General features: G+C 42.1%; 1 protein-coding gene across 3 annotated transcripts in view; it reads left to right on the top strand.

The window, feature by feature from the left end:
* AFF1 (ALF transcription elongation factor 1) overlaps positions 1–26,855 on the top strand; it is a 107,614-nt gene that overhangs the window by 50,863 nt on the left and 29,896 nt on the right. For 2 of the 3 annotated variants that reach the window (XM_067297412.1, XM_067297414.1), the window contains exons 4-9: positions 14,544–14,588; positions 17,151–17,237; positions 18,033–18,069; positions 18,448–18,499; positions 26,335–26,389; positions 26,521–26,558. In XM_067297412.1, coding sequence (XP_067153513.1) covers positions 14,544–14,588; positions 17,151–17,237; positions 18,033–18,069; positions 18,448–18,499; positions 26,335–26,389; positions 26,521–26,558 — 314 coding nt within the window. The remainder of the gene's footprint in view (positions 1–14,543; positions 14,589–17,150; positions 17,238–18,032; positions 18,070–18,447; positions 18,500–26,334; positions 26,390–26,520; positions 26,559–26,855) is intronic. The other variant, XM_067297413.1, reaches the window with a different exon arrangement.

The raw sequence follows: 26,855 nt of genomic DNA, 5'->3' as shown, positions 1-26,855 counted from the left end.
GTTCTGTTAAGTATTAAAACAGTACTTTGCTGTGTTCGAGCCTGTGTCTCGAAGCCTTCAGCTTACTGAATCATTGAGGAGAAGTGCACCAAGCACCACCTCTGCCATCATAAATTTAACTCTGCTTGTTTTCCAAAGGGAAAGTGGTGTTTGGAAAGGGAAGCAACTTCTGAGACACAGCAGTAGTTAAAGATAGTTATCTGAGGCGTTCATGAGAACCACAGGACACCTCTCGCCACTGATATCACTGATTTCCTTGATGGTCTAAGCAAATGTAGTTACTGTTTTCTTACGTTTTCACTGAGCTTAAATTAAGATCAGAATTTACTATTGAAACTTTTTCCAAGCTCACATCAGGGGATTTGGGAAGAAAGGAACTACGCACTTGAACTTCACTGTAGCGATGGTTTCTGAATACATTCCCTTTCCCAGTTCCAAAGAAATGAGAATTATTTCAGTCATAAAATAATGATTAAAGTTGACCTTTTGATATGCTCTATATTTATATCGGTATGTTTGAATATCACTTACTTCCTTTTAGCTGTTTTCCTACATCATGATTCTGCTAGTATATATTATTTATCTGGATCAATGTTATTAATAAAATATACAAGCTGTAATATAATGATGCATGCTTCATAACTGTTGCCATCTAAGGAAACGATATTAGGGCCAAAACTATGTCCAAAATGAAAAGTCTGCCAGCTCAAAGATTATAGCTCCTGTGTAACTTGAAATTATTTCTTGTATGAATACGTAGGATTTTGAGATACTGCCATTGAGTATTCACAACACATGCAGGAGCAGTGGAAGAGTGGGATGGGAAAGGTGAAAGTTTGAGAAGCGTGGGTATGTTTTGAAAGGTGTTTCTAGGTTTTTTGTTTTTAAAGCACTTGATTTGAGAATCTAAGTGCATCCTTTGTACTCACTGGTATTAATGTTTACAAGTATCTTAATGGACAGATTACTTTAAAAAGTAATTAATAAATTTCTGTGCTTGGCTTGGGTCTAAATGACTAGATTTTATTTTCAAAATGGTATTTGCTTTTAAGAGGCTAATTCCTGCTGACTTTCAACAAAATGTGGGCTCTTAAATGATTAAATCACTTCAGCAAGTAAAGCTAGAGCTACTAAGAAACTTGGAACCTTTGAAATATGTAGCCCATCATTTGAATGTCCTAACTTTCCTAACTCATATTTATTCAGTGAAGACACTTGGTAATTCTAATACAACTTTTTTGTAATTGATGCATCACTTAGGCGTATATGTGTATTAACCTTGACAGACCATTCCTAGTGATGACTGTGTATTACATTTTGCATATAACTAATTGATGCACTGTAATGCATCATTTCATGCTGTTTTTCTTCAGAAAAATTTGAACCAGGATCATCTTGAAGTTTGTGCTGTTCTTCTTCCCCCTCCAAATAATAGTATCAAAGATGTGATTCCCCTCTGCCCTACTGCTTTCTTGTGACTTTTATATCAGCAAAAACTCCCATGTAAATATAGTTATACCAGCAAAGCAATTGTGCAGGTCTATCTTATGTATTTGTCTGACAGATATTATCAGCAAAAAAACTCTTGTCAACATGATTTCTGTTTCACTCTGGTACTTGTACAGCTTTATCTGTATCAGCTGCGGTGACCAACTTTTTTTCTGGAGTGGGCTAGGAGTCAGTCTACTCAAAACGTAGTGAAAAGTATGTCTAATAGCATAGATTGCAATGAGGTGTTTTTGGAAATAAAGAAAAAAACACTTGAAATCCTTGCTTGTTGCTCTTAGGTTTTCGTACCTTCAGCACTTGCATTGAAAGACAATGTGTGCTTGTTCTGGAGGGAACCAGAGGACACCAGCTCAGTCTGCTAGGGTCATAGTACTTCGAGATTCACATTAAGCAGTATTCAATTTTTTTTCTTGGAGAGAGCTTGAGAGGACAGTGGCTTGTTTAAAAAGGTAAGAAATGTTGCCAGGAGCAAGGTGTTAAAATTAGATTACTGTGAAGTAATGTAGAGATAGTAGTTGCAATGCAGACGTTTCTTTTATTACTGAGACTTTTTTTTTTTTTTCCTGCTTTTGAGAGGAGGACGTGTTGTCCCCAGCAGGTTGTGGAGGTGCTTTTGTGCCCAGGTTCTTCACCTAGAGCAACTTATGGATGAAATAAACAGCCTGGACTGGAATTGTGGTCTGCATTGCCCAGTCCTGGTTGGGATGCATATACTTTTCACCTTTAGTTTATCTGGATTTGAGTTATATTATCATTGTGGTTGTTGTTGTTGTATAGCAAGGGACACAGCAATTACTTTCATCAACTCAGGATTTTTAAAGAATCCTTTATTAAAATGTATCGACAACCCATTTGCCCAGAACACAAAAAGCCTTTGCGCTTTCAGACAAAGGAAGACAAAATAGAGATTTTTTTTTCTTATGCTGTTTGAACACAAGAATGAGGCCCTTGCATTTATTTTTAGATTGAGCAAAATAATCCATCTCAGAGTTAGAAAAGCGTGTAAAATCTTTAAAGAATGTTTTATTTCCTCCAGGCACCCACGCATAAGCACTACAGTACAGCCATTGTTTACTGAGCATTTTGATGTAAAATGCTTAAATTGCCGGGATCATTCAGTGTCAGCTGAAGAAAGCAAGAGTAGAGGTTCATGGAAATGGTTTGGTTTGTCTTCCGAGCTGTGGCGAGGGCAGCGGCAAGCAGGACCCGCTGCCTGCTCCTGCGAGCTGCACTGCTGAGTGCATGTGGGCTCAGAGTCTTAGCAGGAGCGTTTCTAGCGTTGTGCCGTTGCATCGCTGGAGCAAGTTCAAACGAACTTGCTGCCTTGCAAAGGAGGGGAGTGGAGGCAAACGGGTTAAGCGGGGCCCGTTAAACCTTCCGTAGGAGAGCTGCCAAAACGCAAACCGCGCGTTAAGGAACGGCGCCTGCCAGGGACTCAAGATAGCACCCAGAGAAATGATTTTAGAGGCTTCTCATGGGCTTTGAAGCGGGTGGTTTGGTTTGGTAGCCTAACACCCCATCTCGCGTGTCAAAAACAAGCAAGCAGCATAAGCACACGTGTGCAAACAAGTATGTTTATAACGCAGTTTTGAAGGGCGTTTGCTTTGTTTGCTGCGGGAGAGCCCTTTTGTACGCTTCTGCAGCGCCTCGGCATTCTTTAGTGCACAGAAAGCAAAAAGTATAAAATGTTTTCATTTTCCAAGCCTCTAGAAATGCAGAAGTGAAACTTAGTGCTGTAAGCAATGACAAGCAGCTCTGCTTTAGCTTTGCCTTGATTTGCTGGAATTGCTTCAGTCTCGCTCCGTTACGTTCAAGCCTAAGTGGGTGGAAGGGTAGAAATAGGATGTGTTGCTTGTTCGTTCTGCTTCCCTTCCTCTCTCCATCGGGAAAACCTCTCAGGCGGCAACGCGAAACTAGGACGAAACTGAAACGAATGAATCCCCCAGCATGTATTTTATCAGTCTGATTTTTTTTCTGTCTCGCAGGCACTGTGTCGTGCCTTGTCAGTACTGCAGCTGCACCAGGTTTCCTCTCTTTCCCCAAAGACAGTCTGATAACAAGATTTTTACAAAATCAATTTTCTGTTTTAGTTTTCTTTCTCTATTTCATTTCCTCTTTCTGGCTCTCTTTCTTCTACCTTCTTGTACCTTTTTTGTTGTGGTTGTCATGTTTATGTTCAGATGAAGCAAGCTGTATTCTTCGGTGCTGAAATGATGAGCCTTGTGGTAGTTTTAACCTCCTGTGAAAATTGATTTTAGACTTAGGCAACCTGCTGAGAAAATTGGCTTCTCTTCTTCCAGGTTTATCTTTCTGTGACAACAGTTTCCTGAATTCGCTAGAACAGCTCGAGCTGCTGTTTCAGAGACCCTGCTGCCAAGTAGTGTTTGTATGTTACTGGTTACTGTAGTAATGAAACCTAAGGCAATATTCTGCATAACAAAATGCCCTTTAAAGTCTGTAGCATAATTTATGAAGCCAGTCATTAAGGATATATTTAGCTCTGTAGAATCTGAGATTTTAAGCAAATCGTATCGACAGAGACCACTAGGTAATAGAAGTTCCTCCGTATTTCACAATTATGCAATAAATGTATTTGGGCTTAATACAAAAATGGAAACAAGGAAAACCTAAATTTGCACAAACATTCCTGCGTGGGAGTCCAGGAAGGCATGGTCACGTCTGTAAAATGCCGCTTGTTTCAAAGTTTCTGCACAATCTTTATCTGATTTGTTACTGACTTAATCCAGAGCTCACAGGCAACAGTGCAAAGACTTATTCATCTCAGGAGGCTTTAAGTCAAATTCTGTATTTTTCCTTTAAGAAATGCTAATACTTTAATATGAACTTAAAAAAAAAAAAACCCTACAACTCCTGAAACTGAAAGCAATCGGAGGAAAATCTTGTTCTAACTACCTTCCCACACCTTTCTTTTGTTTTTGTTTGATGCAATTTTGCTGTTTTTTATTTTTTCTTCCTCAGTGCCACCGTTTCCCATGTGTAGTCAGCTCTCTGGTGGTTTGTAGGGGTGGTCTTTTTTTTTTTTTTTTTTTTTTAACAGCAGCAGCTGTGAGAGCAGTGTTTTGCCCTCCTATTTTTCTTACACAAACACACCAGGTTTACAAGTGCAGGTGACACAGCTGAAACGTTCTGACTTGTCCGTGCGCGTGCATTCGATTTTCGGTTAACCACATGCCCTTTGATTTGAGTTCCCCTCCCGCTCCCAAATCCCCCCCAGGGTTTTGGATGGCGCGGGAGCGCTGGGGATGGGTACGCTAGGGCTGGGCTTTGGCTCCGAGCGCTGGCTCTGCATGGTGGGCTGGGTCTGCGCAGCGGCGCTGCTCGCCGCAGAGCTGGGCCGCAGGTGACGAAGCCCCGCGAAGCGCCTGGGGCCTGTTCTGTACCAGCGGCTGAGCTCTGGCTTCTGCAACCCTGGCGCTCGGTGAGGGGGAGCCAGCTGGCTCCGACAGCCCGATGCCCCGCGCGTGGGCTCTGCCCTGCTCTCGAGCCTCAGCAGGCAAAGTGGCGGCGAGCTTTGCTGCTGGCTTCAAAGTCCGCTTGCTCTCGTGGGCTGAGGAACCCGCCTGCGGGGGCAGAGAAAGTTGGCATCTTGGCAGACCGTTGTTGGCTTCTCTTTCAAGGGATGAAGTTAGGTTCACCTCAGGGGGGCAGGGACGCCCGAGCTTAACGAGCTGCGCTGTATTAGAAGGGGTAGGTGCTGATAAGACTTGTGGGTTGGAAACAAAAATGTGGTTTTTATGCCCCGGAGAGCTGTTGTGGGTAGTGAGGAGAGCTGTTGTGGGTAGTAAGCTTCACCAGCGGGTCCTGCACTTCAAAACCGAGTTATCACCTTCTTTTGTTTCTAATCTGTTTAAGTAAAAACAAGCAAACATCTGATTGTAGTGCTGAGGCAAAAGCAGTGCCTTGAACTTAATTCCTGGAAGAGAAGTGGAATCTCATGACAAAACATTACCCATTTACCTGCATTTCAGGGAAAAGGAAATGTGCTGGTAGTAAAACATACATTGCATCAGAGGATATTCCTTTATCTTTTCAAAAATAAAAAATAACCAGTTCATACAGTGTTTTTAATTGTTATTTTAAAGTTATGCAGCATCGGATGCAATGGAACAGGCACTTCAGATTCACAAAGCACAAGGAGCTGTAACACTTCTCCCACTGAATATCATGGGAGTTTTATCACTACAGAAGCAGGGTAAGCTGTAAATGGGGCACTTCTGGAAACAATTTTGACCTGAGGAAATTTAGGTAGTTGTATATACCTTGTGAGTTAATTAGTTGGCTCTGAATCCAAAGAGTTTACCAAGAACTGGAAGCTGAGTAAAATGAAAACCCTGTTTTCCTCAAGGGACACTGAGCATGAGGGAAGAGTGCGCTCTCCTTCCTCCTTGATTGCACCAGTTCTGGTATTCATCTCATCCTGCAGTGAGATGGCTAAAGGAGCTGAGCCACCAGAAAGATAACACTACCACAAAAGCAAAGAGTTGTCTGCCAGTTTGACTCCTGAATGATCTCAGCACAGGTTCAGGCCAGGGGAAGGGAAGGGAGGCGGAGGGGTGCGCATGGCGGGGGCAGTGAGCTCGCTCGTTCTGGCAGCCATGGGGGGCTGCGTTGCAGGCAGGATGGTGTTGCTGGTGTTGCTGTGTAATTAGTCTTGTTTTGTATTTCTTTTTTCCCCTTTCTTAGTATATCTTAACAATTATTATTCACAGTGAGAATATTGTGTAGAATTAAGTGGCTGCTGCTTGAAGGATTGTTAAAGAACCTTGCTGTCTGTAAAATGAGCCCTTAGCTGGTACAGTTGGAAAAGCTTTTTTTTTGACCTTTTGAGAAAGGGTTTCCAGTGTGTCAGACAATGCTGGGAATCAGTAAGCGAGTGAAAGAAAGAAATCTGTTGAAAAAATGCAGTCTGCAGCAAAATATAAACATCTTTCAGCTGCACAATTAAAGACCACCCATGCTGACAGTCTGTTCTCATGGTGGTGCCCATTTAACTATAACTGATTTTAATCACAAATCTATTGACACAATCTTCAGATTTGTTGTGATACACGCAATCCAGAAGAGATGGTAGGAGCTGCTGCTTCAGCTTTCCCTTAAAGCAGCTTTGTCTGTGTCCTCCAGAACACGTGGCTGGAGTAAGCCGGGTTTCAGAGTCACCAGAGCTGGGTTGGTACCATAGGTGTCTTTTGAGCTATTTTGTGATTCAGAACATTTAAACATCCTTGGAAGAGAATCTGCTTGGTGTCTGGTATTCCTGAAGATGAGAAAACCGCTATGAGTTTGTGTGTGTGAGTTTTGATCACCAAGAGAATTCAAGCTTCAAGTTTTGGCAGCCTTTTTCAGTACACTGCAGAAAATAATTGCATCCATAACCAAGATTAGTAGAAGCTCGTTTATAATATGTGTTGTCTCTGTTGTTAACCAGGCTATTTCAGAGAGCTGCTCTGTGTGTGCATGAGTCTCATACATGTCTACAGTGTGAAGGGGAAGGATTTTTAACTACACAAAAATGTAGGTAGTAAATTGCTCTTGAGAACAAGTTAGTGTGCTATCCCGAGCATTACTTATGTATAGGTAGGAGAGTTTATCTAATATGCAGGATCTCCTCTTGCTCTGAGCTGGTTAAGCACATACGGGTGAAGTGAGGACAGAACAACAGTTTTTGGTCTGCTTTTTGTCCTGCCCGTTGTATTCAAACATCTTTCATGCATAGGCGGTTTTGTGGTCTTCACTACAATCAAATGGCAAAAGCCTGTGCAGTTAACATTAAAACAACAACAACAAAAGTATGTAAATATATATGTGTGTGTGTGTGTGTAAAACATATTCAATGGTTAACAGCTGTAAATGTAAACCCAATTTTCCAGGTAACAAGTGACCTTCTCTGTTGATAGTTGCAGTGGCAAAGTTCTAATTGGGGAATAAAGAAACCTGACAACATAATAAGTGGTGTGGAACCCAGAATCGGCCTTTCTCATCTTTGCTGAACTGGTGGCTTGTGTTAGGAGTCTAGTCTGAAATTAAGCAAAGGGCAATAGCTGCTGTACTTCATCTACACGCATACACCACAAATTGCTGTTTCAATTTAGAGAAAGTACTAGGTGGCATAAAGAAAAGATATATTCTATACTAGTTCTTCGCCTAAACTGCCTCTGTGTCTTCAGACAACGGTTTCACCTGAGCTGAGCAATGCAGAGAAAGATGCAGCTTGTTTATGTGCAAGGCATCAGAGGGGGCAATTCAAAATGGGCTGTGACAGCAGAGGCAAGCAAATAAGCAGTCGGGTGGAAGTTACCGAGATGAGAATGAACAGAAAGGTCTGTAACACCTTAATGCTTGCCTGAAAGGCAGTCCGTATCCATTCTGGTCACTGTCTGCTTCCAGACCTCATCTCGTCATCTTTGCACTATCTGCATGCTGTTACTGCTGCTGGCCTCACTTGAGCCCACACATTTCAGCAGCGACACTCCACGACTTCTGAAATAACGTATGGCCAGTTCTGTTGCGAAGAGATTTTTTTCGACAGCGCCTGCTTGAAACTATTCTGCCCTGGCCTCCTGATGAGGCAAGCTATTGAAAAAACGAGGAGACAGCTTCTCCCTCCCGGCTCCACGCATGCAAACTGCGCTGTATGCACACGTTCTCGGCTCCCTTTAGCACGTGTGGTGGATTGAGATAAAAAGTGTGTTGTAATTTTTATCTAGTACCTTTGAAAAAATAAAAATAAAAAATCCTAAAACCTCTTTAACGCTGTCCCCATTAAAAAAGAGCAAAAGAGCACTGCTTATTCCATCTAGTCTCTATGGCCAAGCCTTATCTTTAAGAAGATGCCCAGTTTTTGAGTGTTCCTACTGTTTTGGTTTTTAGTGGGCAAGGCCAAATCCCATCACATTGTGAAAGCAGCCATATCATATGCTACTCTAGTATGTATGGGGAGAGGATCACCCAAAAAATCTTTCACGGTCCAATTCCTAATTAGATGCTTCAACTGTCAATTCACCTTTTCCTTCTTTAGTGTAACTCAAGGTACCTTTTTTGTGGTTGAATTATTGTACAGGAGACAGCATTTAACTTCTTTAGTAAAAGAAGGATGCTATAGAGGAAAGCAAAATACTCCTTATCTCGTCAGCTGCATTAGGTTATAATGTAAATGGTAATTCCTGCACAAGTCTAGCTATTGATTTGCTTACGATCTGGTGAAGTGGAAGGGGTATTAGGGGCTTTATTACTCTATTACTGTACTTAAAGTTCATTTAAATTTTTCACCCAATATGTCATATATATATATATATATATACACACACACACACATATACACACACACTTTATGTAAGCATACGTTGGCTTTCTGGATACAGTATTTTTATTATTATATACTGAGTGTGTTATGTGCATGTAACTGAGCAGAAAGGCAGGTGCTGGAGTCTGTAGGAATTTATCGACAAATCTTTCCGAAATAACTTCCTCAACTATGTTTTCCTGGAAGAAAAACTATTATGGTAGCACTGTCTGAGATGACTCTAAATTGTATGTTCTTCCCTGCGTCATTATCTGGGAAATGCACTTGCATAGAGCAGAGATTTCCAAACTGTTGGACATACAGTAGATGCTAAATGAACGTGCACCATTTTTTTGTCCAAAAAAAAAGCTTAAAAAATATATGGTACTTTTTTATATGCTTTTTTTTTTTTTTTTTTTTTTAACTTTCACAGATATCTGCATAGAGATTTCTTCTTGGCTGAGGTCACTAGCAGTGAGGAAAAGAAAGTGGATGAGTTTATGGAGGCACAGAAGGGGAGATACTGAATGCGGGTTAAAACTTTGTCTTGCTGGTTTGAGCTATTATGTGAAAATTATGATGAACTGAAAGACAACTTTTCAGACAACTGTAGCTATACTTAACAGCACTTCAGGCGTATCATCGTGTAGCATTATCTTTTGTTAACCTTGAGATGGTATGTCTCTGCAAAATATTATTCAGCCTTTTTGAGCCACTTGTGCAACTTGGTGAAATGGAAAATTCATGTATTGCAAAAAGTATAAAAAGGGAGAGAATGTGGTTGTGTCTCACCATTTTAAAAGCATGTTGGATGTTCTCTGGTAAATGAGAGGCTTAAAAATTACATTAACAGTAGTTTCTTTCCTTTCCTTTACCTGAAATTTGTTTAATGGCTTTACTTTATTCTTATCCTGTTTTTCCCCAAACACCTTAAAAACTAGCACATTCTGAAATGTCTGTTATATCTGTTATAAGGGCTGTGATCATCCTCCTCAAAGAGATGGTTGATGTTATTTTGGTCAGCTTGCTAAGCCTTTCTCTGTGGTTTTTAAGCTTGCAAGTAAGGAAGTCGCCTATTAAATTAGCCTTGCCAAACTTGCTATGCAAATTCATCAGTCCAGTTTCTACTCCCAAATATCATACGGGTATAACTTTATATCTGTCTCTCAAATTAAATTATTGGTCATATAACAGGCGTGAACCATGCTACACACTGTGTCTAGTTGTCCTTTGGGATTTTTGTGGATAGGCACTGTAAATTATAAAGGTGATTGTTTCCTCTGCCTGTTTGTTTGTTGGGGGTTTTTTAATAGTTTTCTGTCTTTTTAAACAAGATTTTTTTCCAAGTTACATCCAGTCTTTTAACCTCTCCAGAGTTTGTGGGCCTTCATCAACACAGGAACCAGGCCGGAGTCTTGGGCCGGGCGTGAGTAGCAGCGCTAGGTGTGTGAGCGTGAGCTCTGGCGTTGCGCTCGTGCGGGGAACGCGGCGAATGAAGAAGCGTGGTGCTCCGCAGACCTTGTGCAAAGGCTGTCGTAATCACTGGGAGCTGGGCCTTAACTTGAGCAAAACCAGACTCTTTGCAACGTACATTAGCATTATTGAAGGGAGGGTTGTTATTCAAATGCAGCGTCAGTTTGGATGGGAATGTTGGCATTAAAAAAAGAAAAATAAAAAAAAAAAACAGCAATTCTTTATGTTCCATGATTGCACAAGACCTGATGTCGGACTTCAGCAAGATTTGTGAGGGGTAAAATGGCGTTCAGAGAAGTCTGCATCGTTCCCAAACTGAAACCGAGTATGCATGTGGCATGATCTCCTAGCTGGAGACTGTACAAATGGCAGTGTCAGCCAGAAAATATGCACAGCGGTTAAATCTAGTTGTCTGTAGGGAGTACATTACAGTGTTCCCTGTAGAGGCTGTAAAACGGCTAGCAGGGATAGAAAACAACATGTAATATTTGATGTTCTAAACCCACAGTTGTTCAGTGGAGCTGATTTCCTTTCCGTGCTTTCTCTGGCTTCAGGGCTTTTTAACTCTTCCTTGGGCAACATTGTATTTCTCCTCTTCCCTAAGTTCTTCTCAAAGCTGGCAAGGGCAACCCTTGCCGCTGGGTGGTAATTGCGGTTTAATGGTGGCTTAGAGGCGGCAACAAAGCTGCAAAGTGAATTCAGGGAAAGAGACCTGGCAAAAAATAATTCAGTGTGCAGAAAGCCCGGCTCTTCCAGGCGCTGTACGTGTAGCTTTGTAAAAGACGGGGAACACTCAGATACCGCAGCTCGGGTGGAAGGAAAATGTGCGTTCAGGGGACTGAAGTGGCCAAAGCAAAACCCGAGCAATTGCTGATGTTCCTTGAACCAGTCTGCTGTGGGGCTGGAGAGGGGATGGCAGTGTCGCAGGGTCTGCAGTTAGGGCTTGGGGAGGGCAGCACTTTGTCTCCTCCCTTGGCCATAACTATTGTAAAACCTTACAGATTCGCTATGCCTGCTGAGCCCACCCACCTGCTCTCCCTTTTGGCCCGATGAAGGTTAATTCGGAAGGCATTGCTGTGGTTAAAGGCGGATTGCTGTGTTACTGGAGCCCTTTCCTTGTAGCACCTCCGCGCACGAGAGGCGATGCGGGGACCCCCCTCCTGCCCCACCATGCTGCCAGGGTCGCAGCCCCCGAACCAGAGCTGCAAAGCTGGGATGTGCACGTGAGATCAGTCAAACAGCTCTGTCAGATTCCCTTGGCCTTTTGGCGCTGAAAATCAAACTCTGTTTTATGCCTGGAACAGTCTGTGATTTGAGTCTGTAAAGCAAACGATTCACTGTGTATGTGATACAGGTGTTGCAAGTCCATTTGTGGGCAGTGGTTTTGTTTACCCTTTGCACATTTTATTGCTGCTGGAAAGGTCCTTCAGTTTTTCCATCTCAGGGTGCAACGGTGTAGCAGAGCACAGATTAAGGACGCCTAAAGAACCTGTGCTCCTTAGAGGGAGTCTCCAGCAGGGGCGAAGATTTCCTAGAGTAACCTCATTAAATGATGCTGGAAAGAAAACTTTCAACCTAAGACGGAAAACAGTCCTGAGCATCCCTCATAACTTGTTCTATATCTCCAGAATAGCATGTATTTTGGGGGGCACATACCAGTGTATTTTAAAACACACAAAATAGAAGACCTTGCAGTGCTGGTGCATGCTTCAGCAGTACTTGTTCACTGTGGGATGTTTGCTTTCTTTGAAATTTTGTGCCGCGTAGAAGAAAGCAGTTCCGGCTAAGACCAGACCTGTCAATTATAGCAGCCTGTCACTGAGTGCTGCCATCTGGGGTTGCAGTAAGTCCTCCTGATGATTTCACTGTGGACATTCACTGCGTGTGCACCTGACTCCATTTCAAAGCCTCCTCGGCATTTCCAAAATACCTTAATGAAGGCGTGTGAATTCTTGGGCGAGGTTAAGAGATCCATACTGGGCACTGCAAATACTCTCTGATTCTAACCTTAACTGAATTCCACTTTTGTCATCATTTATCCCCTTATAAAACTTAAATATCTGGAATGGGAGAAGCAAACTGGATTTGATTTTTTTTGCAGTTGCTCTACTGTAGAGAGAATTTGAATACTTGGTCTAGGCCAGGGACTTGATTCCTCGTCTCTTCTGTGGGAAGGGTTTTTACCATGGTCCTGTCAGGGGTTGTGTCAGACAGGAGCGTTTCTGAAGCAAAATGTTAGTTGAACACTGCTTTTCTGTGCAACAAGATGCAAGTTTCTGCGTCCGCTCTTCACCATTCATGAAATTGAGAAGTAAATTAGATAATTGAACTGCAGGGTTAGGTTTACTAAGAAAAAAAAGGGAACAAAAGGTCCCTTTTCTGCAATGTGAATCGTACCGATGTCTATCACAGCGATACAAGCCTCTTGCTTTTTCCTGTCCCTCTGGCCTCCTCCCGCCTGCTTTGGGGACCTCATGCCAGCTTTGCTGCAACCAAACCTCTTGTTTTCATTCATGTGACTGATTTGGCCTAGTCTCAACTTCTGGTTTATCTTGGGGTGAGTAAGGTCAGAAGCAAATATGCATGCGTTATTTTCTGAAGAAAAGTCAAATCCTTGTCAAATGAGTCCAGCCTTGATGAGAGCTTTATGTAGACACAGACAAATGAGGCTGCAAGGAAGAAGGATGCCTCGTCTGCTCTTCCCCCTCCAATGTAAATAGCGTGGCATATGGGAAACAGATGAGTGACCTTTTTGTGAGAGCACTCCGAACACTTTTGGACTTCATTAAAGTGTTTGCTTGCTCTGCTGTTTACCTTGTCTAGGGAAAATCCTTCTGATCATGTGCTGTGGCTCGCTGCCCTCTTCCTTTGATTTGGGGAGCGTCTTCCTGGTCTTTTCCATTCAGCTATTACACTGATAGCTAAACATTTCCATCGCCTTTCTCATTTATAGGCAAGAGGTTGGTCTTAGTTGCTGCTAATAGCTGCTCAGCTACTTGCTTGTTTCTCATTTTGATTTTTTTTTTGGATGACGCTGATTAGGAAAGGAAACACTACATATAAAAGACACTTGTATTTTCAAAGCAGTGGGTAGTGTGGCTAGCAAATGAGAAGCAAATCTATAGAAGTGAACCAGTGGTTTCTCCATGGCCAGGTGGCGCCTGGGAGCAGTGCTGCCAGTACAGGTGCGTGCGACCTCCTGTCCTCAAGGGGCTTGAGAAATGGGAGGCGTTTGCTGCGCCTCTCCTAGGCCCCTCCACACCGTTGATCTGTGCAGCGCTGGCTGCTGTGGCAGGGGGATGTGTTCTGCCAGGAGCTGCTAAGTGGTTTTGCTGATGTATTAAAAGCAGATTCGTGTGTTTGCGCAAGCTGTAATATCTGCTCTTTGTTATATAACTGGCAAATATTAGCATTGCTTTTACTTTGGACGCTTCCCCAGAGCTTCGTTGCGCTCACCCTCGTGAGCCTGGTCCAAGGCAGTTGCAGGCACTCCTGTGGCTGTCCCCCGTCCCCATCGCACGGTGGTGACAGGCTGCCAGGCCCTGTCAGGGAGCGACCTGCCCTCCGGCTGCTCTTCAGAGGTGCCTGCAGCACTCGAGTCGGGGAGCCCCGGCCCCTGCGAGACGACATGTGGAGTCCCTCCTGCAGGCAGCCCCTGGGGCTCCAGAAGAACAGGCTGGAGTTGGTGCCCTCCTGAGGGACAGGGGCAGGCACGAGCTAGAATTGAATTGCTTAAAGAAACTTTTTTTAATGGCAGTAGATGTTCACATGACTCTAGGAGCTGGGGTTCAAAGAACTGCTTCATGGTGCCTCCACTTCACACCACCCCTACCTTGTCTTCTCCAAGCTTTGTGTTTTAGTCTAGCTTCTTTTTCTGCCAAGTGCATGTTGGTGGGTGGAAACAAGAAGACAAGTCATGAAACAGGTGAAATCCTGTCAGTTGAATGAGTGTTGTTTAATGAGTTCTGTTTTTCTCCATGTGATTTCTTCAAGAGATGTTATTTGGAGACACTTTCCTCCTTTCTCAAGTTTCTTAGACTACAACTTCTCCTAAAGACCTGAAAACACCAACATTGTAGAAATGCCTTATTAATACCTGCTGTTCCAATGGGTTTTTAATTCTAATTAGCATTTTTTTATTAACTGACCTCTGCAAAATGCACAGAGCCTTTGGTAAGCAAATGTTTGATGAATGAATGTTTGTCTCATCAGTTGGTAAGAACACAACAAACTTATGCTTCTTCTCTCCTTTTTGTTGTAGCAGACCTTCCCCAGTGATGTCCATTGTGTTGAAGAAATTTTGAAGGTAGGTGTTCTTCTGAAATAACAAGTCTCTGTTCTTTCATGCATTAAAATAGTACGTGGGGAAAAAAAATACAGCTCTGCTTCTGTCAGCCGATGCTGCGGTGGTTAGAATTGGGTCTATGGTAGGCTGCAGCAGAGAAGTAAAGATAACAAACCATTTCAGAAGCAGCTGGAGTTGTAAGGCCAGTCTTCCCATCAGAATGTAAATATTGAATCTGGTAAGTCCAAGAGCGAGCGTGACAAGCCGTCTGAGGCAGTAGAAGCAGCTGGAGTCACTCCATAGTCAAGTCAGGGCATTGCCATTTTTGAATGCAAAGATTGTGCTTCCTCCAGAGAGGCTGGACTTACTGACCTATCCATGCTGCTGATTCCTGCCAGGCCCCTGAACGCAAGCATACACCATGTCACCAATTCACTGCACATGGTGTGAAAATGCACTTTGTTCTTCAAGCCAGTTCAGCTGATATTGAGAAGAGTCCCTTGAGGTCAAATATTACTCAGAAATACTGAAGTCTTAACCGAGGTGTTTGTTGCTGTGATTCACTTCCCTCGATGTTCCTTTAGGTTGCAAAATCCTGATGCCTTTATCACTCTCGGAAGCAGTTGTTGTGGTGGCGTTTTAGCTGGAAGTTAGCTGTGCACGTGCGTTCCCCAGCAGATGCCTGGTGGTTAGCGTGCAGCGGGAGCGCTCCAGCCGGAAGTACTGCAGCCTTGTGGGTTTTATGGGACATCCTGTTTTCTTGCCCGTTAGTAATGCATAACGCTATTTTTGTAGCATCCAAAAGGAAGCATGTACAACTACCTGAAGAGGCATAGTGCAGTGTGTTGAAGAGTTTATAGTCCAGTCGAGAGATTGCACAGCTGTTTACTGAACTGAAGAATGGGAGGGGAGAAAGGGGAAGATATAATGATAATGTGACCAAATAGTTGCATAGCTTAGCTGTGATGAGAGACTGTTGCTAGTTCTTGCATATAGAAATCCCTATAGATTGCTCTAATGCCTGCTTGTAGAGCCAAAGGTTGTAATGTGGATTTTTTTCCCGTGTAAATCCTCTGGTTTGGTTTTATTCCTAATTTCTTCCCTGAATTGCTAATTGATAGGGAAAGTGGAAACACTTCTGAGCTTTTCATAATTTTGCCCTGATGAAAAAAGAGCATTTGTAAATTATGACACAGCAGAGATTTTCACACTTCAGTGTATTTGGTGCAAAAGGTACAAAAAGAGTGCTTTGCACGGACAGGTGCTTTGTTAAGTTCTCTAAGCCCTCTACCAAGCTGTGCAGTGCATGCTCATTGCGAGTTTTGTTCAACATCAGTGTTGGTGAGGTGAGCAAAGTCTCGGTATTGTTTACTTAACATGTTCCCTTTTTTCTGGAAGCTGGCAGGGAATGGTTGTGGTGCCACCACTCTGGATGGTGGGTGCTTGTGCTAAGTACAGAGGAGATTCTGGGCTGGGGAGGAAATCTTGAGAAAGGTATTCCTGAAAAGGGAGTGAAGGTGGCAGGTCCTGTGAATTCATTTAATCCTTGAAGTGAATATTACCCTCTTCCAGATTTTAAATTTGGGGATTAAGAGCCAAGAAAAATCGATCTTGTGTGATTTTTACCAAGGTTCTTTTAACTTCCTTGGGGAAGTTGGGAAGCCCCAGTTTCCCCTAAGGCCTTGTCTAGATTAACCCTCATTAAAGTATTTTAGCTTATGTTCAAGACAAAGGTCTTTGTCTGTGCTAGACTTTTCAAATACATTCATTGCAGTGCAAGCCAAGGTTTTAGGCTGGGCCATAGTGCCAGAAGAAGCAAGTTGGAAGTTCATCTCACCTGCTGAGTTATATCTCATGAGTCTGGTATTTGTGCTCTGCTTTCCCTTGGACTGTGACTGAGCTCAGGAAGTTGGGACCTGTTAGCGACGGTGGGTGAAAGTAAGGGGAGGGGAATAAGGCAGAAGAATTCCTAAAAAAGTAATTTGTCAGGCGGTCTCTTAGGTTCAAAACTATGTGCTGGAGCTGTGTCAAAGACATCTCCGTTGGTGACAGGAAAATCCTTGAAACTAGCCAATATTTTAGGTAGAATAATAGAGGGAATGGCACGTGGTCAGAGCTCTCTGGCTGACCTCCTCGAGTTATGAAAGGCCTTTCAGAATGTTATTACTGTAATGGGATATAAGAACTTCCATAACAGGAAAGTCCTGGGCTTTGAAAAACCCAAGAGCTACTCATATATGGGCTCTATTTACTTTTCCCTGTATTAACCATGATAGCTGTAATTCTGAGGCCTAATCCTGCAAACCCTTAAAATAGATACTGAGCTTTATACAAGCTTCCTTTGGATTTCTGTTACTTGGGCAAGGCAAGGATGCTTGCATATGAGGGACAAGTAGTTCTGTACTCACTGTGTTGCAACTGCTGGGTCAAAGGAAAACTTTTCACTGCAGAACAGTCTTTTATGTTTATTTTGGGGTCTGCAAGGTTTTTTTTGCTAGATTTGTTTTAATCCTTAAAGTGTAAAACTTCACCTGCATGTATCAGTAAAAATATTATATACCTCTTTTTTCAAATTCTTTCCAGGAAATGACCCACTCATGGCCACCTCCTTTGACAGCCATTCATACACCTAGTACAGCAGAGCCCTCAAAATTTCCATTTCCATCAAAGGTAAAATAACCTCTTTGGGGCAAACCTTTTAAGATGTTAGAAGAGACCTTTCTGCCTTTTGGATATGTTTTCAGCTATCTTGTCCTTCTTTCATAAAATAAAGGCAGTTAGGGGAGATATTATCTTTAGAAGTCATCAGATAAATTAAAGCATGATGGATCTCACGTTATATAACTGCTGTTTGAAACCCATCTTTTTACTGAGAAATTAGATCAGATTGTGCTTCTGAGTAATTATTTTTTGAGTGGGCTATTTGATAGTGTAATTATCATTTACCTTTTTTATTTTGTAAGTGGGGTTTAGATTTTTAGAGTTGTAACATGTTTGAGGCAAAGGATTATTTACATATTTGTTAGAATTGTGAGCACCAACTTGAACTGCTTTTCAAAAACCTTTTAAGGAACTCATCTCTGCTGCAGCATACAAAATGTTTTATCTTTCTTGTCAACACAACTATCTGCCAAATGTGTTAAACAGAAATGTTTGGCAGCTCTTTTTAAAATTTTATATTTCTTCAAAAATAAATGTGCCACTAATATGCTAACAACATACTTTTGACGGCAGCAGCATGCATCATTTTTATCCGTGCTAAACTATATCAGGCCATCTTAGACTCTGACATTTCAAAGTCAAACTTTGACAAGGTAGACTTCTAGTGCAGTAAGTAACACACTGAAAACAAAACATCCTTATGCAACTATTAAAACAGAACATGTTTCTTTTATTCTCAGTATTCACTTTGTCCTTTTTCTTGTTTATTTTTGTGTGTGTGGTTTTTTGTTTTGTTTTTTTTAGGAGTCCCAGCATGTTGGATCTGTAGCACAGAATCAGAGTAAGTAGAAATCCAAAGAAAACTCGCTGTTACATAAGAGTTCACAGACAGTTTTGTGACTGTGTTGTGTATTGTATGTTGGGGAGAATATCAAATGCTTAAGTTGATTAAGTAGCCCAATTTTCTGTGCTTTATTGAAAAAGGATGAATTTAGACAGTGCTTAAAAGGTTGTATACGTTCATTAAATAGAAATTAAGGCAACAGCAGGGAACAAACTGTATTTCGTTAAGAAACCTTATCTGGAATGGTGAATAATCTCAATGGCAAATGATTATATCCTCGAAGAGTGACTTTCTAATTTGACACGCAAAGACAATAGAGTAAAATATGATACAAATGAGGCAAATAAAACCAATTGATTCATTTTTGATTTACAGAACAGTATGATGCACCTTCAAAAACGTTGCCTAATTCTCAACCGAGAACATCGTAAGTAACCAGACTCAGTTTTCATGCTCTGTTGTGCAGTTACTTAAAGAAACTAGAATGAACCAAAAATTTTACTTGATGTTTTCAAGCTGCAGATACAAAAATTGTTAAAACTAGAGGTGAAATTTTAAAGAGATCTTATAAGGTATTACCCTCTTGAATCATTTTCTTCATATTGTTCAAGGAAAACTTTCCTGAAAAGTGTTATTCTTTGTTTTAGCTATATTTAAAAAAAAATCGTGTTATCTTTCTCAAAACCTCAGTTTATATTTCTCTCTCTAAAAATCAAGGTGACTATTTGTGTTAAAACTGAATTTTAAAACCTTGGCTCTCTGATAATAGCATGTGCAGAGTGGGTGAAATGAAACTTCTCTAGCTTCTCTGGCACTTTACATATTTCTTCTTTTCCCTCCTGTTTTATGTTTTCTCTGAGAAGCAAGTGCCTTATCATTTGAGCCTCAATGTGAGACTGTTTATGAACTGCTTATACATGCTTATGCATAATGGGTACAACAGTTTTACAAAGCACAATTTCACTTCACCAGTATAATCTTATTGGCCCATGAAACTATTAACAGCTGGGTGGGAACTGCTGGTGAATGCAACTCAGAGGATGAAAGAAAAATGGGTATTTTCAGGTAGAAAGGGGAGGAGGAAAAGGAAATTTCACCTTCCCAAAAAAAAACAATAAAAAATCCTCTTTGCTAGTATCTTTCTTTCTTTCTTTCTTTCTTTCTTTTTTTTAATTAGGGCACTCTTATTCTTCAGATCATGTAACCAAATGGGATGTGATTTCACAAGTATCCTGTCATGCCACCAAAAAAGCTAGTTTGTAGACTGGAAAAATGCTATTTTCTAAGTTTTCCAAATTCTTGCTGTGATACATTGGTTTAAAATAGCTAACACTTTATATTGCCTCTGGCTCTTGTCATTGTGCCATAGGTGTGATGAGGCCCGTTGATGGTATTGGAGCAGTTCAGAGTTATGTGGCTCCAGTCACGTGGAGCATGTTGTGAGACGGTGGTGTTTGGATCTGGGTGTGCAGAGATTAATTCTGTACTGGGGAATTGCTGCAAACGGTTCTTCTTGTTTATTGTAGTAAACGAAGCTGGGGGCAGCAGCAAGTGGGGGGTCTCCGAGGTTTTCAAAAGTTCTTGCTGTGGTAGATCTAACTCTCCCTACTGAAGGAATTTTGAGTGTAGACCATGGCACGACATTTTGAAAATCATATTCTTAATGCTTCAATGTGTAAAGGATTGGCAAGAAAAGACAGGAAAGCAATGTCAACTAATAAATGATTCACTCTGTTAGAAAATTTTGAGTTGGTGGAAAAGATTTGTAATGGCAATAAAATGATTTGGTACCATCCTAGTAGGTGAAAGTGGTTATCTATTAATTAGGTTAATTACAGGAATTGCTTGAAAGTGTTTTTGTGTGGACTGAATTTTAAGCTTTCAAGATTAACCTGACCAGATGGCAGCGTTGATAGATTGTGAGCCTTAAATAACAAATATAAATCTTTCTGAGTGTATAAGGCTAAGTGGTCCATATGCAAGGTAATTGCTGAATCATTAAACGCCTATCAGTTAATGTGATATATAAATATCTCATATTACTTCATACAGTGATACTCTTCCATGGAAAACTGCAAACTACAGACTACAAAGATGCACCGCTTTTTTTTTTTTTCCACATCATGAACAATTTCATAAAATTTGGAATAGGCATAAGCAAGAGGGACAGAATCTGTCCATCTCCATTGAGTTTGTAGGATTTTAGGTTCAAGTTTCTGTAATACTTGTTAAACAATTATATAATATAATTATATAATATATATTTATATTATTTATATATATTATATATATAATTTATATATATATATAATTTATATATATATAATTTTTATATATACAATTATATAATATTGTTCCAGCACAGTGCGAAGTCTTGCTGGCTGGCTGGGGTTCAGGCTTGCTGAGCGGTCGCCGACTCCCCTAACCCTTTCCTCTGTTCCTCTGTCCCTCCGCCCCAGTCCGCTCCTCTTGAACGATTTCTTGAGATTTGCATTTCACTGATAAAAATACTAGTTTCTGCTGCTCCAGGCTCCGTCTTCCTCCTAAGCTGCCCTGTACCCACGATCTTTATTTCAGCTCTTCTGTGCTGTATCTGCGACAGCTGAAATGTCTCCTCCAAACATGGCAAATGCAGACAAGTGCAGAGCGTCTGGGTCAAGGCAGGAGCCTGATAATGTGTTTAGATCAGCCAAAGAGGACCAGGGCTGTTCTCTCATTAGATCGATACGGCTTTGCTGCTGCAGGAAGGAAAAGTGCCACCCGAGATCAGGGAACCGGGGCACAGTGAAAGCCACAGGTATCCTGACCTGACTTTTTGGCCTTGGGAATAACTCCTTTCCTAGCCCACATGGCTGGAATTGTAAAATTGGTCTGGAATGTAGAGCTGTGTCCTCCACTAGTGTCCCCTCCGCCCTCGGTGTCCCCGCAGGGCACTGCCTGGAGAAGGCTTTCACAAATGGCCCTTATGTGCTGGGACAGGGCTCACCCAGGCTTGCTGAGATGGTCCATGATGTTTGTTACCTTCCTAGTGAAACGACTTCTGCCGTGCAGGGTGGGCATTTCCTGGCCAGGCTTTAGAAGCCCAGGCAGAACTTTCCACACGTTAGTTTTCTGCAGTGTCTCATTGAGACCGCCCCAGGGGACTTCATCTGAGCTAAAAACAAACTGGATTCCTCTGGGGCTGAACCCATGGACGGCGCGGCGCGAGCGAGGGAACTCGAGTGTGTGGGCTGCCCTGTCCCTTCCCCACGGTCCGCACTCCCCTGCTTCAGCCCGGCGGCCGCTGCCGTACACATGAGTCAGTCAGGAAAGCGGCGTTGCGGGGCCCGGGCAGGCAAGGGGAGAAGGTGGCGTCTGTGTGCCTGTTGAACGCTGCCAGCCCTCTGGAGTCGCTGCCTTCTCCTAACCGGCAGCGGGAAACATCCCTGAGCAAATTTCTGGGTGCCCGGCACACTTAGCTTAAGCAGGAACAGTGATGGGAAGTTTAAGGGAGTGAAAATTCGCTGGCGCCTGGTTACTTTCCCAGACTAGTTCTCCTTGGGGTGTAAAGGGAACCTGGGATCTGTGACACCGTTCTGGTACGTCCAGGGGTAAATGTCTTTCTCTCAATGATAACTTTGATTGGCATTTCAGAGCCAGTTCTCATCTACTAGGGACGTACGTACGCACAATCGACAAAGGCAGTTTGAGCAGGAGTGGTTTAGGTTTATGTCCAAGCTGGAGTGAACCAAGATTTGCCCCAAGACTTCTTCTGCGTCTCTTCCTTGAACTGATGTATCTCTTTATTTTTTGTTTTGTTTTTGTTTTCATTCGTACAACAGGGCTTTCTTTCTTTTTCGCTGTTCAAAATGCACATGACTGTCTGAAAATTCAGCTGCCTGGAGTGGCTCATGTTACAAAGTGTAGTTGACTGAAAACAAACAGCATTTGTGCTGGTTAATTAGAGGCTGAAATCCCTGTGCATCTGGGTGCCCAAATTAAGCATTCAGCTTTAGAGAACATACAAGGATTTCCCAGATGGCTTTCATTCTTGAATACAGCCCCTAAGTTAGCACCTGGCTTCATTGGAATGGAAGGAGCCTTTCTTTTACAAAGGGGAGATGCCAAGCTCATTCTTAGTAATGCATCTTTAACTCGGTTGGCAGAGAGAGACCAGCTTGCGCTTTCAGTGGAGCTGTTTGTCTGGCAAGCTATATTAATTTTAGAATTGCTTCTCTCCCCAAAAGAGCTCCTTTTTCATAGATTTACAGAGAGATTGATGGTGTGTACATAAGCTGCAAGTCCTGCAAATGAAAACTTGGCATCTTGTAACTCCTGAGCTAATTAAAGCATTAAAATTATTAAAGCAGGTTTATTTTCTTTAACTAGGCTATTTAACAATTTGTTGAAGCCTTATATTTGGGAAACTGGCTTTGTCTATCCATGCAAAAGTATCACTCGTTTGAAGCTTTAGTGTTCTTTCTTGATGCTGAATTGAACAGCTTAAGAGGTTGCAATGTTCTTGCACTCTGCTTTTTGTCTACCAACAGCTCAGGTGAAAAAGGCATTCCTTGTGCTTACAAACAGATCAGTCAGATTTAAAACAAAATCTACGTAGTGTTTCCTTGCATCATCCTTGTACCTCTAAAGAAAGTGAGTCTGTAGCCCAGAATTTTTAAAACAAAGCAAAACAGAATGAAAAGAAAATGCTCAGAACATTTTTAGGATTTTTTAGCATCACTAGAAGCTCATTTAAATTAATGGGCAGACTAGGACCTGTGCCTTGCAGTCAGTAACGTATTGTCAAGTATTCTGCCTTTAGGTGACTGGTTCAAAGCTGTCCCCAAGGTTACAGTCGTTGCTACCTTTGAACGAGTACCTCCCTCAGAGGGTTCAAGTGAAAGAATTCATTGAGATCCCAGTGGACGTTTGGCCAAACTGCTGAGAAACATGGACAGTGGCTGTGGTGTTGCTATTCCTTTTTTGCCTGTCTCGGTGGAATGGCACTGAACTTCAGCTTTAGCCCACATGTCAAGGCAGTGTGTATAGGATGGCTGCAAACTGTATGTTGTTTGCCTTCCATAGGTAATTCAGGGACTTCATTTTCCAAGGTGGTGTCTCTTAGCACCTTCCTCTACTGTTTACTCTAAAAGAAGAGGCAAAAGGTGATTTCCACCAGTGAAGGGGTGTGAGGAAATGAGGTTGTGTAGGTTGGGAGATGGGAGACAATAGTCACAGGGGAAAGGCAAAATCAAAATGCCAGAACGACGAATGCACGTAGCTTGGTGAGCGCCTGGTCTGAGGAGCCTGTGTGGCATGGAGAGCGCTTTGTGCAGTAACAGGATTTAATCGAGGGCTGTAGGGTCGGTACCTTCACTAGAGGCAGTGCCTGTGCGAGGAGGATGGCTTTGTTCTGGTGGACAGAGCAGACCTTTGGGGGTTTCTTCATGCTGTCCTGCTCCATGTACAAGAACATTGGTCCAAACCTTAATCTCCAGTAAACTGACTCATATGGGAATCTTGTAGAAGCATATACTTTTGAAGCCAATTTTTTTTTCCTTGGACTGTACTGTAGCTGCTGTGTGAACTTGTTTCAACAAAAGACTTAGTAATTTGAAGAACAGCCTCAGTAGGTTGGTGCTGGTGGTTGAGTGCAAGTAGTTAGTCTGTCTCATTTGGAGGGAAAGGAGGACAAGGGGACTTGCATTTGGCTCCCAGATATTATTTTGGCACCCTGACATAAGTTACCTTTGCATTCTGTCCCAAGATTTTAGGGGCTTATGACTTCAAAATAAAATGCACACAAAAGAGTGTTGCTGTCTAGTCAGTCTCCTGGCAGTTTCCAGGCCAACTCTATCTTCTTTGGAAAGGAAATGTGCCAAAGTATACATCCTGCTGAAAAAAAAGGTGCAACATAAAGCAAATTTTTATTAGATTTCAAGTTTTAAATAAAAAGATCAGATAAGATCAGATAAGATTTGCGCTTGAGTAGGTAGTAGTTCAAGTGCCGGATCCTCCTCAGAGATCTCCTCCGCAGAGCAGTGCTAGTTGTCCAGTGTGAAGGAGGTACGTTTCTCAAGGATTTCCTGAAAGGGATGGGTTTCATGGGCCACAAGTGTGTTGTGGTAGCCAGCCAGTCCTGCTTAATTTCTGTCTTGTCGTTTCTGGCGTGCGAGTGTAGGTGGGTGCTGAGTTCCCTGTACAGCTCCATTTTGATTTCATCATCTTGCTTTAGGGCAGGTTGAGGTGCCTAGCACCTTCTCACCTTCTGTATGAGCAGAAATGCTTTTGGAGGGTTTTCTATTTACAGCTCTCAAGTATCAGGAAATAACTAACGGTGTTTTCCATTAATTTAAGGGGGCTGTGCTCTGTCCTGAAATAGTGGAGGAGGAGGATTTGTTAGTGATATTGAAAGGATTGAAAGGAAGTCAACATAGAACAGGCAACAAAATAAACCTTCTGAATAATTGCTTGAGTCTATTCTCTGTTCATTCTGTATGTGTAATTTCCATTAGCACTAATGGGAATGACGTAGCTTTCTGTTTTAAAGGGAAGATAGAGTCTCTCTTTTGAATTATAGCCCTTCAACCTGGTGCTTGGAAAGGTACTGAGAGAAAGCCTAAGTTACTGTTCAATCCTGAGCACCAATTACCAACTGCTAAAATAGATGTTATCTATTGACCAACAAGCCAATTGCTCTTACAATTTAATTTGGATTTCGGATTCATTGCTTCTGGTTTGTGGAATTGTTGTTCTCTGTGAGACCACAGCCAGCTTTGACACCAGACGTGGTCATATTTCTATGAAAGCATCGCCTTGCACTTTAACTGCTTTGGTATGAGTGTAAAATCATTTGTCTAATTAGTGGGGATAGTGCCTAATAGGGGAAATGCTACCTTTTTATTCAAGGCTTTTACTACTCTGTTGTCACAGAATCGTAAAAGTGAATGGCTTGAATTCATTAGAGGTGACCTGAGGAGCTGTGAATCTTTTTTGCTTTGTTCACAACGTGAAATGAAGGCTTGAAAGAGTTTGAGGTTTTTTGGTTTGTTTGGTTTTTATTTTGCTAATAAGTGTCAGGAACCCTAACTCTCTTTCTCCCCACTTCTGCTGGGCAATGCAGTTTCTTTGGGGATCTTTCATATTTGTTCTCTTGCAATAAAAGGTGTTGTCGTGAAAGGCGGGAGGCTGATTTTTCTTTTGGGGCTTGAGAAGAATTTCTCAGAGAGTCGTTAGTTTGAACTGAGGTTGAAATAAACTGAGTTTTGACCTGAATGGTTAAAAACCCTGTCTCCATTCCCAAGCTTTTTGTCCCATTTTTTGAAATGTCGCTTGTATAGTTCTCTAGATTGAGTGGTCAATCTCCAGATAGTTTTGAAATTTGAATTGCTAGGCTTTTAAATTAGCAAGAGATATGCTTGTCTGCTTTCAGTCATCTTTTGGGATACCTGAATATTTCCTAAAGAGGAGGACAGCAAGCCAGGTCTCTCCCCACACATCCCTCCTCCTCCAGCCTTTTGAGTGCCCCAGTGATGCAGTGAAGCTGGAAGTAGTAATTATCACCTGCAAGCCTTACGACTAAATTATGCCTTTGGAAACATTTGCAGGCAGCCTGCTCTCTACTCAAGTGATATTAAAACAGAGTTTGTGCCTCACCATTCTGAAATTGCATTGAATATTTGAAATGCTAGATGTTATAGTTCACTGTCAGGTGTTGAGGAGCATGAAGTTCATTGTGTAGAGTGGGAATAGGAGACTGTCTTCACCGTGGCATTTCCTTAGGCATGTGTGAGTTGGGAACCTCTATGCCAGGAGAAATATTTGCAGCCCAGGACGAACAGTGAGCATGGAAATGCATGGTTCCTCATGCAGGCACAGCTCTTTCTGTCCCTTGGGGAGCTCGCAGAGCCCTCATCTCTTGCTGTATCAGGACTGGACCTTTTCCAGGCAGCTCTGCTGCTGGCTCCCAGAGTAACCTTTGTGGAGGAGCATTCCCCTGCCTGAACTTCATTTCTGTAGTCTGTAGAGGGCAGTCAGTGATACTGACCTCCTCTGCAAAGTGCCCTGAGATTAGGTGGAAAGCACAGTAAGAGGCCTAGGGTCCATTTAGTCATTTTATCATCCCTTCAAGTAATGAGAGAATTTAGGGATAAAGTATGCTCCATGTTCAAAAAGAATGTGGGAGGTCAGTTTGTTTTGGCACCAAACAAGTTTTTTTTTCAGTGTCTGCTGCTTGAAAATGTGTCTGCCTTGGCTGATTTTTATCTTTTGGTTGTCTTTCAGAATGCTCCAGGATGACCTTCAGCTCAGTGATAGTGAAGACAGTGGTGATGACCAAGTCAGTTTTAGCTGTTTTATGTACTACACACACAGACATCCCTTTAAATCATCATGACCTATTCTGTTGTTCCAAGCTCCTTAAGCTAACCTTTCCTTCCCCTCTCCTCTTTGTTTTTGTGAACAAAACAGGTTGTTGAAAAGCCACGTTCTTCATTTGCTCCTCCAAGGTACAGGTTTGTTTCAAAACTGCTAGCTAGACCAAATAAGAAGGGAAAACAAAACTGCCTTTTATACATAGGAGTAGATGGGAAAAAGGTGCCTTGTTTCTGTAATAGATACAACCTTTGGTTTCTAGCTGCCTGAAGTTTCTGTTGAAAATTGGCTTTAGTTGAGTGAGGTTTTACTGAAAGCTTCAACTAGAAATAAATAGACCAGGCATGCTGGATTGTGCCTTTGAACCAGAAGTTATTGCTCCAACCATTCCCTTTTCCCCGCTTCCCCCTGTCCCCACCCCAGTCTATATG

This window comes from Apteryx mantelli, chromosome 5, assembly GCF_036417845.1.
Source record: "Apteryx mantelli isolate bAptMan1 chromosome 5, bAptMan1.hap1, whole genome shotgun sequence".
Classification (NCBI taxonomy): Eukaryota; Metazoa; Chordata; class Aves; order Apterygiformes; family Apterygidae; genus Apteryx; species Apteryx mantelli.
Note: the sequence above shows the minus strand (reverse complement) of the source record. Positions and strands in the feature narration are given on the sequence as shown.